This window comes from Saccoglossus kowalevskii, chromosome 14 (assembly GCF_978046115.1).
Source record: "Saccoglossus kowalevskii chromosome 14, keSacKowa6.1, whole genome shotgun sequence".
In the NCBI taxonomy this organism is placed as follows: domain Eukaryota; kingdom Metazoa; phylum Hemichordata; class Enteropneusta; family Harrimaniidae; genus Saccoglossus; species Saccoglossus kowalevskii.
The window spans coordinates 27,672,413-27,685,242 of record NC_140654.1 but is presented as its reverse complement, the minus strand read 5'-3'; the positions used below and the strand labels follow the sequence as shown (position 1 = coordinate 27,685,242).

General features: G+C 33.7%; 1 protein-coding gene across 1 annotated transcript in view; it reads right to left on the bottom strand.

Moving 5' to 3' along the window:
* Positions 1–12,830, bottom strand: part of LOC102801759 (uncharacterized) — a 51,594-nt gene that overhangs the window by 27,702 nt on the left and 11,062 nt on the right. Inside the window, exons 31-56 of the mRNA XM_085507581.1 lie at positions 12,208–12,330; positions 9,929–10,051; positions 9,595–9,717; positions 8,935–9,057; positions 8,665–8,787; positions 8,446–8,568; positions 8,178–8,300; positions 7,944–8,066; positions 7,719–7,841; positions 7,381–7,608; positions 7,091–7,213; positions 6,884–7,006; positions 6,675–6,797; positions 6,271–6,393; positions 6,047–6,169; positions 5,417–5,539; positions 4,673–4,795; positions 4,283–4,405; positions 3,878–4,000; positions 3,575–3,697; positions 3,335–3,454; positions 2,911–3,039; positions 2,368–2,587; positions 1,406–1,767; positions 657–779; positions 276–398 (exon numbers count right to left, since the gene is read on the bottom strand). Coding sequence (XP_085363707.1) covers positions 276–398; positions 657–779; positions 1,406–1,767; positions 2,368–2,587; positions 2,911–3,039; positions 3,335–3,454; positions 3,575–3,697; positions 3,878–4,000; positions 4,283–4,405; positions 4,673–4,795; positions 5,417–5,539; positions 6,047–6,169; positions 6,271–6,393; positions 6,675–6,797; positions 6,884–7,006; positions 7,091–7,213; positions 7,381–7,608; positions 7,719–7,841; positions 7,944–8,066; positions 8,178–8,300; positions 8,446–8,568; positions 8,665–8,787; positions 8,935–9,057; positions 9,595–9,717; positions 9,929–10,051; positions 12,208–12,330 — 3,642 coding nt within the window. The remainder of the gene's footprint in view (positions 1–275; positions 399–656; positions 780–1,405; positions 1,768–2,367; positions 2,588–2,910; positions 3,040–3,334; positions 3,455–3,574; positions 3,698–3,877; positions 4,001–4,282; positions 4,406–4,672; positions 4,796–5,416; positions 5,540–6,046; positions 6,170–6,270; positions 6,394–6,674; positions 6,798–6,883; positions 7,007–7,090; positions 7,214–7,380; positions 7,609–7,718; positions 7,842–7,943; positions 8,067–8,177; positions 8,301–8,445; positions 8,569–8,664; positions 8,788–8,934; positions 9,058–9,594; positions 9,718–9,928; positions 10,052–12,207; positions 12,331–12,830) is intronic.

Genomic DNA, 12,830 nt, shown 5'->3' with positions numbered 1-12,830 from the left:
TTCCTCGCTGATTTGTAATGGTGGACGCCCGAGTTGCATTTCAGTGGCATGTTTGTTTTACATGTTATCATTTTTAATTTAATTCAAGTTGTAATCACAATTAATTTTAATTTGGTTTAGCTTTTAAATTATATCCTGGTCAGACCTAATCTCTGTGTAATTCGTTATTGTCTTCATCATTTAACCTCCATATTGTCGGTAAATTCATTTGTAACTTAATTTATTCTACATTGACAATCTTTTAGGACACTTATATCGTATGCAAACGTTCTTACCTGAACACGTGTAGCCGTCTGGATTTAATCTATATCCCAAAGGACACGCACACAAGAATGATCCTGCTGTATTTACGCAATCATGTTCGCACCCATGGTTGTCTGTCTGACATTCGTTAACATCTATTGAATAGAAGAAATACAAAAATGTGCATGCAATACAGTTATGAACAAGAATAAAACCGATCAGAGTTTGTATATCGAATTTTAGTAAAATGCTTGATTTTACTGGAGTGATTCGAGGGTGCACAATGGGCTGTTTTTCTCATTACTAAGCTTCAGTCAATACTTCGATTCCTGTTACGTAATATCCTCACATTGGAATGTGAGTTTATTCAACAAAATTTGCTTTAGAATTTGTAAATACGTAAATGTACTTACCGGAACAAGTATGGCCATCGTAGTTCAATACATATCCTGGTCGGCATAAACAATAATAGGAGCCGATCGTATTCACACAGATTTGGTCACACCCACCATTTTCATAGACGCATTCATTTATGTCTGTGTGCAATAACATATCAATAAATGTTATTGAAACTTGTGTTATATAAGTTGATTCAAACACACTCGTGTTAATACATATAAATACGTCGTGTTAAAGTTGCATTCACGGTAAAAACTAAAATGTGAAAAAATGATTTTTTTTTTCTGAAACAAATATTAAATAATAAAATTAGATATCCTGTCATGACTTTTCCACTCATTTCATGTTGAGTGAGTTGGAGGTTCCTGTCACCTTGATACTATATTTGCATTGTACTTTATTTCAAGAACACACAAAACCCCATGTCTCAGTATCTATGGTTTACAAATCTAAGTTAATATCACATTCTTTAGTTAATTTCTCCTTGATTGTACCTCACAGCTTTACGAAGAGCTAATGTAGCCTTAATAGCACGTGACACAATGTAAATTATACATTGTATGCAGATAACGACAAATTTACATAAAATCATTTTGACACTATTTATTTACCAAATTAAGTAATGCATTATGTATACTATGTTTAACTAAAAAGAAGTCATGCTCGTCCATTAATTACTGTCATTCAAATGGTTGATGAGATTACCATGTAACACGGACACATTATAAATGTTTTTCATCATGAACAAATACAATGCACTCACCGATGCAAGTATAACCGTCTTGGGCCAATATATAACCAGTTCCACAACCACATGTGTATGAGCCGTGGTTATTGTGACATTCGTCTTCACAACCACCATTATCATCGAAGCATTCATCTATGTCTACAAAATGAATAATTTTATTTTCTATTAGTAATAGAAGTACATTAACCAATACATTTAATGTAAAGACGACAACAATATTAGACACAATAAATAGAACAGCCAACAAAAAGATAACTGAGTTTATGAGGATCACAGGTGCATTTCCACACAAATTAACATTGTCAAAATAATTAGTTTCATTACTCACATACCAAGGGACGTTCACCTGTTGAAATATGATGCTAAATTTATAACACGCAGTATATTATAAACATACATATTACATATCAATTATATGCTATTAAAAGAATGCAATATTATATATTACGAACAATCAACCTGCAATAAAGTTGATCAAACAAAATGTGTTAATTGCATAATAACAAGAGACAAATAGTTTACACTGTTTGACTGCACATCTATTTACATATCATGCATACCATACAAATACCCGATGAGTAAATTGCCTCGGAAACAAGTTCATCTAATTCTGATATTCTAATTTCGATCATAATCAGCTGCAATATAATATAATAGAAGTGACATGATATGGTAACAAAACTCGAATTACATAGTACTTTTCTTTCAAATGTTGTTTTCACAACTTTCAGAATTGTATATACAAATTACATATTTTGATACAACATATCCTTAGTCATAATATTCCAAACTGTAATACAAATATGTCATTATGTATATCCGATATTTGTCAGAAGCATGTTAATGGTGAATGACTGTTTATTAAAAGCAGATATATACATACTAATGTCAAATAAATAGTTTATCATTATATGTATTTATATATTATACTAATCGCGCTATTTAGTAAAACAGTACGTAAATTATGTTATATCTGCCCAGATACGTGATTGCGTGCAGTTCTGGGCCTGATTGAGCCGTTTTTAAGGGTACAGGCTTTGTTGGTTTTGTCCCATGTCCAATTGGTACATTGCTGCGTTTGTCTACAGTTTTCACAACACTTTTCTGGACTTTCTTTTGGATTAGTTTTTCCATGTTTGATGATATTTCTGGATGAAGTTGGATATGACAAACCATCCTGCATCTGACATCCCATATCTGCCAATAAAACACGTTGATTGATTCACAGGTGAGGTTTGCTAAATGAGTTTATATACATTTATACATAAAATTGTTTAGTTATCGTAACCGTAGTCTTTCAAACATAATGCTCAGATTTCACGGTAAAGATGAAAGCATGAAGTAATTCTAAACACAAAATCATATTTATTATGTATTAGAACCTTTACAACTACAATCACGTCCGGCCACGTCACATACTATTTAAAAACAATTGTCGGCATGTTAAATAAAACAAGTATAATGACATCCCGGTATCAAGCTAACGATCTAGACAAAGATAAATGATATATTTCACATACCTCTACAACTTTTAGCATCGGCCTTTAGTTCAAATCCCAAATTACAGGAACATGTTACAGATCCATTGCTATCATCGCATATGTGTTCACAGTCTCCATTATGGTTATCACATCCAATGAAATTTTCATCTGGAAGTATAAACCTTTTAATTTGTTTAATGCCTTTAGATATGATTAGGAGTAAGATATCTCAAACTGATATCCACATTATATTCAATATACATGGAGTACAAACAAACAAACAAACAAAAAACAAACAAAAAAACAAACAAACAAACGATAAATATATATCAAATCAGTGGAGTAACCGAAACACTTGATATGAAACATATTTTATTACGTAGAATAACGTCAAAGTAACACTGCCACAATTTATGAAATCATCATGCGTCTTTACACAACGAGAAACAAATAGATCACCTACCACATGATTCACCATCTTTATTCAAAGTATAACCATCGTTGCAAGAACATGCATAGGATCCTTCAAGATTGTGGCATATCTGGTCACATTTACCGTTACTGTCTTCACACTCATTGATGTCTAATGGGTAAGCATATAAACAATTCTCATGAGCGACGATTGAATAGTATCCCTATGTATAATTTATACTATTTGTTTAATGAGCTATTGATAATTTATTGTATACGAATCATCACTCACCCGAACAAGTAAGCGTATCAATGTTAAGTATGTACCCATCATTACACGTACATAGAAATGAACCACTTGTGTTTTCACATTCATATTCACAATTACCATTATTATTTTCACATTCATTAACATCTGAAAATGAAAGTAAACTGTGTTGAATGTCAGTGACTACTTGACAGCATGTTCAACAGAAATACACCAATTAGCGTGTACATCCACCGAATGTGCACAGTTGACATATGCTATTTTTACCATACAATTTGTCAAATGTTCGAGACATGTATTGATGAACAAATATAATAATCAATTTACCGGAACACGATAATCCATCACTTCCTAAGGCATAACCAACGTCACAAGAACACACAAAAGATCCGTCCGTATTTCCACAGTTATGGTCACAACCACCATTATTGTCAACACACTCGTTCTTATCTGCAGAATTGGTAAGTTGGTTAGAATTGTTAGTTGATAAAACAAGGTAACAAGACACTCCTGGAATGCTAGAATTAGCATAATTAACAAACTCATTAATAGGTTTTTTATAATATATGAATAATATGAATATTATAGTTAACTATATAATAATATACAGCAACACATATGTAATTTTATTTACTAGCTCATAGTCTTGTTAGTATACTTTCATGTCTGAAACAAAAACAACTAGAGCAGCAGCAAAAAACATAATACACATTAGTATTAGCGCGCACTAACCTGAGCATAATTTCCCGTTTGCTTCCAGTATAAAACCTGCATAACAAGTACAAGTATACGACCCGACTGTATTCGTACAAACGTGCTGACACCCATCACTACCTTTGGCACATTCGTCAACATCTGAAACAACGTAATCTTTGGAGGTTAGTCTATGGCACACATGCCATGGCAGAATATTCGAGCATGACCATACTATTTAAAATATATTGAATAAATTATACAACCCTACCAAACCCACTGCTGGTTTATTATGGGAGCATTGAATCACTGAGTAATATTATACATTTACGGAAACTATTAAAGTTGATAGTGAGCCATTTGTACTGTACCCATAGACAGATAGGCTCATTTATATAGACGGTTGTATGGTTTGGGTACACTACCTACCATTGCATGAAATGCCATCATTTTCGGAAGTATATCCAGCTCTACACTGACATGTAAATGAACCAATAGTATTGTGACAATCGTGATCACATCTCCCGTTGTTGACGTAACATTCGTCGATATCTGTAATACAAAAGTCAGTAGTATTACATCAGCATAATTTGATATTTATTAATTTAAAAAGACATTACAAAAAAAATCACGATGTGCATTGATATGCCATTTGTCATCTTTGTTTATTTTGACGTCTCTACGAAAAACAACAATATCACCCATCTTGGTATCAACCACGTGACGTGTTATTGGGTAAAGCAATATTGCAATCATCACAAATATCATAAATTGTAAATATAAAATAAATATTTATCGATCACAATATAACTTACGTATTTACAAAGGTATTCTGAAAAGCGCATTTAACAAACAAACAAATAGACAGAAATTTATAAATTACAAAAAATAAATCTTGTCAAATAAGCACTTGAAGCGACAAATATGTAGATACACATATACTATTAATAGTTTAGTTACTAGCTTTTTTACTGGAGAAAACTAGTCATCTCGACATATTTAGCAGGTGCAGGGCATATAAGAATTGGTGCTTACTGTTATGACTAAACATCAATTAAACATAGTTTAGCTGTCATTTTAAAGATAATACGAGACAAATATTTGTGAAAGTATGTTATTCAAAAAAATCAACAATGAAGGAAAATTTACTTCCTTTCCAGGATGAGTACTTACCTGAACAAGCATGTCCATCTTGTTTAAGACCGTAACCAATAAGACAATTGCACGTGTATGACCCATCCGTATTCGTGCAGATATGCTCGCATGCTCCATTGTTTTCACCACATTCATTCGCATCTTTAAGAAAAAGACATTTTCACATGACTCATAAATTAGATTCAATATTTAATTATACTTTATAGATATCTTACTAGTTTAGTGTTCTTACAAAGCATCCAAACAATGGGCAGATTTTTTTCAGAGCAACTCACATCTTTCTGAACATACACCGAGAGTCATACACCCAGATTGACTTACATAAAATATACCACCATTCAGAAACTGACGAATGGTGAATTCCCTTCTTCGAAAACAGAAACGGGCCTTCTGAGCTCATCTAATTGATACCAATGAAGTTAAAAACAAGTGAATTCCTATTGGATCTCCATGATCAAAACTATGAATTTATATTTGACTGAAAAAACTTGTATTCAGAATTTATGTGCATTTGGAATATTGGCGTAACTGTAAAAACAGCAAATAAGGTAAAATTAATATAGAGACAGTGTAGTATGAATCAAAACAGCACTTTACTTACCATCACACATCACAGTGTAGTATGAATCAAAACAGCACTTTACTTACCATCACACGTTTGTTCATTGTTGTTTAGCATGTACCCAAGCCTACAATCACACTCAAATGATCCTTCATTATTGACACACACCTGTTCACATCCTCCATTGTTGATTTGGCACTCATCATTATCTGTAAGCAACATTTATATGCAAATTAGAGTTTCATCACGATATTACGATCGACAGTTTTAATAGTAGTGGAAACAAGAATCAAATACGAAGTGTGCTTACCATAACATGTCTCAGCATGCGTGTTCAATGTATAACCATCTCGACAGGAACAACTGAACGACCCTGCTCTATTTATACAAACTTGTTGACATCCACCATTGTTTTCTAAACACTCATTTATATCTTTAATAACAATAGATATGGGTATATTATTATGCGGGTGCTTAAGCATATAAATATGGTGGACATTCAGTACAAATAATGTACTTAAGCACATGGTATGTAGTAAATTCATTCTAAAACGTTGAAGCATATTGCATGATGCAAATTTCTGCAAATTATGTATTCATTAAAATTTATGATACGAATTTTATTTGCTTAATCACACATTCATAACGACATACAACGGTATCTGAACATATAATGTGCATATGAATAATACTAGTATTAAAACTATCACTTACCAAAACAACTTATCCCGTCCGTGTGTAGACTATATCCATTGTAACAAGAACACACAAAAGACCCAGACGTATTATCACACATGTGCTCACATCCTCCATTGAATTCGTTACATTCATTAACATCTAAGAGGCACAAGAAAGAACAATTAGTTTATACTTAAAACAGTAATCCCTACTTATAACTAGGTTATACATGATGTACAACTCACCAAGACACGTCTGTCCCTCATTACTTAATGCATAGCCCGATGCACAGGAACAAGTGAATGACCCTTCAGTATTTGTACAGATTTGTTGGCATCCTCCATTGCTCAAACTGCACTCATCTACATCTGAATAAAAAAGAGAAGTATGTAAAAGTGAACCAATATATAAGAATGTATTTGTTTGAACGTCTAAAAGATACTTATATTTACCAGAGCAAGCTCTTTCATCCGGGTCCAACACGTAACCTTGCTCACACGTACAGTGATACGACCCATGAGTATTGACACATGTTTGTTCGCATCCACCTTTGTCGTCTTGACACTCGTCAATATCTTTAAAATAAACAATACAGTCGTTGGAGATATTATATATCTTCACCGAAGAATCATAGCAAAAACAAAATGCGATTTAATAATAATAATAATAATAATAATAATAATAATAATAATAATAATAATAATAATAATAATAATAATAATAATAATAATGAATACCCTACCTGTGTGAGGTATTCCAGACACGTGACCAGATGCTGGTTTGGGATGTAGGTTTCCCCTTTTAAGATAGCATGCGTGATTGTGTTCGATCCAGGTCCAAATGGCACATCCGGGTATTGCAGTACAATGAGAACAACACTCTTCCGGAGAGCCGAGAATACCGTTCATAATAACGTAAGTCGATTCATGGGCAGGGTAGTTGACATCCTGTTGCATAACACATCCTAAATCTGGGTTTTTAAAATAACAATATATTAGTATGTAATATTGTAATTATTAGATCTATTGAACTATAAAATAAATGAAAAGACAAAATAATACCGGTACGTAGTACACTCACCAGAACATGTTTTATCATCCACGTTCAATACGAAACCACGGCGACATGAGCATGTGAATGCGCCTTCCGTATTTTCACAAGTATGATCACAACCACCATTAATTGCCAAGCATTCGTTAATATCTAATGTAAGGTAGGTTGAAATAAATATCAACAACATACATACAAACACAATGCCAGCATCGTTTTCGAGCTTAGATCACAAACAAATATATAGGTGCTAACCATTGCAAGATACCCCGTCGCTATTCAGAGTATACCCATCTCTGCAACGGCAATCAAATGAGCCGCCATTATTTCGACATTCGTGTTCGCATCCACCATTATTTGCATTACATTCGTTGATATCTGCAGTAAGAAAGTATAATTATCTCAGTATTGAGCATGCATAACATTGACAATCGAATATGTTATGAAGTCTGATCAAATTGTAATTGGTTATGTATAATAAATTCTTACCAGAGCATGTCATCTCATCAGCATTTAATATAAAACCGATACGACAAGAACACGTATACGATCCGTCTGTATTCGTACATACTTGTTGACAACCGCCGTTATTTTCACTGCATTCATTTTCGTCTTCGGTATAACAATACAAGAAATTACATTATTAATAATTTTATTGCACGGGTATCATCTTATATTGAAAATCGGTAATTATGCAAACTATAAGAAAACAATATAATTTGTCAACATTCACAAAATACGTAATGATGATAAATACCATTGCATGTCCTTAAGTCGTTGTTAAGTATGTAACCTGAATCACACGAACACCAGTAAGATCCTTCAATATTCGCACAAACATGATCACAATCACCATTATTCAAATCACATTCATTATTATCTGCAAAATAAAGAATATTTTCTTTTCCACTACATATTCTATTTTCTCTTTGCTGTACATAGAATGTAATACAGACATTGCTATTGTTGTACCCACCATTGCAAGAATGGCCGTCTTCACTGAGAGTATATCCATTTCTACATTTACAAACAAAAGAACCACCCGTATTATGGCATTCATGGTCGCAACCACCGTTTCCTTGGAAACACTCATCGTTATCTGTGGGATGAATGTATGTTTCAAGAAGCAGTTATTACAAGTTATTATTTCTTTACAACATAAACATTCGCATACAACACATCACTAAAATAGTAGCATGGTCTGTTGTTAAATTAAGTGAATTACTATAATTATCTCTGAACTTACCATGGCATGTTTTTCCATCTGCGTCAAGCGTATAACCGCTCTGACATAAGCAACTAAACGTTCCATGTGTGTTTGTACATATGTGTTCACAACCACCATTATTCTCATCACACTCATTCTTGTCTACAAGTAAAATTTAAGTGTTTTAACAATTATACAGTCGACGGACGGTCATGCCGACATGTCGATAAACAGAAAATATAACAACAAAACTGCCGCTATAAACAAGACAAAGATCATTTAATTTAAACAGGCATTTCGTGTTTAAAAGTGTGTTAGTACAATGCACAATGCCACTAGTAATTGTCCGTATTGTATCAACCACCGACGGGAATACAATCACAAAATTAGTTGAAAATTCGGTGATTTGAATGTGACTACTTTAGCTCCATTGTTAGTGAATTGTTGGCCGACTTGTATCTGTGTTGTTATTTGTTTAAAATTGATCAATCCGCTACTATTATCCCAATCTCCATGCAGCATTTAAATTAACATTCATCAAAGCTGACCAACGTAACAAAATAATTTACTGAACTGTGTTGACTTCCAGGGTTTTCAATCCATTATCGTAGTTAGTAAATTTACAACCTCATTCTTGTATACACTATTGTTGCAATATGATCGTTGTAGCTCTATATAATAAACTATGATGCAACGTACCTGAACACGACTTCTGATCAGAGTTCAACAGATACCCAGTGTTACAGTAGCACTTAAAAGTCCCGTATGTATTTTCACACTTATGGTCACACCCACCATTATCGTGTTCACACTCATCATTATCTAAAACATATAAATGATGTCAAAAATTTTGGCGAAAGAGTTTGCTGAAGTTACAAATTTGTACATTATATATATAGCTGAACATCATTCAAATTCAAGAAATACAACCGGGAATTATCCGGTATAGTCTATCAGATTGCACAATTGTTTGCTAAAGTTGCGGAAAAATCCAATATCGAGGCTATTTGATATTATAATACTAGTTGCCTACCAGAGCATGTGAATTTATCTTGATTCAAAGTGAACCCAGTAAGACATCCACAACTGTATGTACCCTCCATGTTGACACATAAGTGATCACATCCTCCATTATTTTCGGTGCATTCATTTTCATCTTGTAATACAAATTTAGTTGGTGGATAATCAACAATAACACAGCCATAGCTCACGCATTGTTACACATATATAAATCTACATCTATCAAATGTCATATTATGCTGTTATTTATTTAAGAAATAACCTCCCGCCGAAGGCGGGTATACCACGAGATATTGCACAATTCACGACATATATGCACGAGCGGCAGACGAGTGCATATATGGAGTGAATTGTGCAATATCATGTTGTATACCCAACTTCGGCGGGGGGCTTTTGCTATTATATTATACAGTATATTGACAATTCGATAACATTAGTAAAAAAAGAGTTTACTTTCATCTATTAAAAGATCATGATTATGGCCCTTGAAAATGAATATTTATAAAAATAGTATGTAGTTGTACGCTGAATGAATACAAAAATAACATGCGCAACACAGTTCAAATTGAATACAAACTAATTTTTATTCCGCATGAAAAAGAAACGTTTCCACGGTGAATAGAGCACACAAATTAGCATAACAGAAGATGACCTTTCTGACCTTTTAACTGACTGCGTCAACGCGATTTGAAATACAAAGTTTTGATCATTAAAACAACGGGATTTTCCACGTTTTCATTCCGGTTTTTGTACAATTTGGATTGTAATTTGCCCATTGAAAGTACAGTTGTGAAATAAACCGGTTTTGTGACTCATCATACTACTTGTAACTGTGGACATTTGACGTTTAGCGGTACTTGGTTCGACAGAAATTTGAGACGCGGCGGGACGCGGTGTATCACGTACGGCGATCGGCACAGCGACCTCAGTTCCAACATCTGACCTGGATACCTTTGGTATAACCAAAGTTTTGTGACAGTATGACTGACAAGTTTTGTCGTTGTTCTGGTGTAAGTTTGATGGTGTAAGATTGGATTCTCGTATCGTTTTTGTGACACGTACATGATTAGCTATGGAATCATAGTCCTATGTTGCCGACCGCATTTTTTACGTGACAGACTCTGGCTGGCCCCTATGTTCGACATACAACATACAACATACAACAAAAAAATAAAAACAAGACGTCCGAATGAAATTGTTAGGGCAAAATTCGATTGTATGTCGCACCAACGAGCTACGGACCCGCAGCTAGTACATGGTATGCCTTGTCTCAACTCCGGCCGAATGAAAGACTTTTCACGCCGTCGCTCTAATGCAGTGGTTGGTGTACACTCGGCACAAATCTGCAGATTTCGAAATTACCTTCATCATCTCCTGTAATTTATTTACCCATAGTGGAGAATTACAATACCATATATCGTCGTCGAATTCTGCCTTGTCCCGTGTTCTTTGGATGGCAATTAACCGGGTGCAATTTCACTGCAATTTTGTGAGCTAGAATTCGAACGCCGCTACGGGGACACCGGTTGTTATTGGTGGCATACATTTTTGCCTGTGACTCATAGTTTTTTGCATTTTTTTGTCATTCAATCCCTCAATCTTATCTAGTACTTAAAGATCATGTTTTCTTTGTTGGAGGTTCGCAATCCATCTCAAGTCACAACACGGAGAACAGCGTTTTGGCTTTCGTTTAGACACCTCACGGTGTTGAGGAACGGTGGTTTAGGTTTGTGTGGCGAACGACAATCACCCAACGACCGACGCTCACAACTTGGATCCCATCATTAACAAAAAGCAATATTATGGTTATATAACTTTTCAGATGTTTTTAATTCCGTATTTTTTTCAATATTCTTCCAAAATTCAACCACTATATTTACCTAAAAATCAAATAATACCGGTTTTATGTATTTCCGTATTAAACTTGTAGTCAATTCATGTTCCAGGGCCACTTGGTTTAGCCGTGCATTATCAGCCAATATACCATGGATTGCATATGCAAATTTTGAGTTTGGACCAATCAAATCAATGGATTAACACCATCAATATACTGGTATAATATAATAAACTATATTGTTTATAATGACCTTAATTAACTTGCTAAAGGACAAATTGGTAATTGAGTGAATAATTTGACAGAACATATCATTTGATTTATTGTATAAATATGCAGATATTCAATGCAGTAGACACTAATTACTTTGGTAGACTTGGTCATACATAGATTCAGAGATCTGTATTTGAAAATAAGAACACATATTTCAGATAACAAAAATAAGATCATCTACTCACCATTACAAGATCTTCCATCTATATATAGATTATATCCATTGTTGCACTCACATTCAAATGAACCATCAGTGTTGCGACAAATATGAACACAACCTCCATTTGCATCACCACACTCGTCATTATCTAGAATGTAAAATTGGGATATTCGCTTCATTCATTATGGGGAGTAGTGTGTAAGTTTGAACTAAAAATCGTCAGGTCAATATTTGGCAAACAGACAAGGATTAACAACACTATTATCGCGATATATTTATTAGCAGTTCTCAAATAATCATCGTCACCTAATTAAAAATAGTTGCATTCAGCTGCGAAGAGATATTTATAAATCTTAATTTCATTATTTTCGGCTTACAAGACTTTGGAGGTATTTGTATTACTTTAATTGTATATTTTATATTAAACTAAAATCTTTGTTTAAACTAAACAGTGCGGTTAAATGATTCCCCACAGTTCTATAGCGAAAATTGACGCTGTACTTTAATAAATAATGAGCAATATGCCAATCAGACACGGCGTTATGTTATTTCAACATTTAACCAACTCTCACATGTCTATAATTCATAAATAATGTTAACTTATTTCAAACATATGTTGTGATTTCAATAACATCATACGAATTTCGA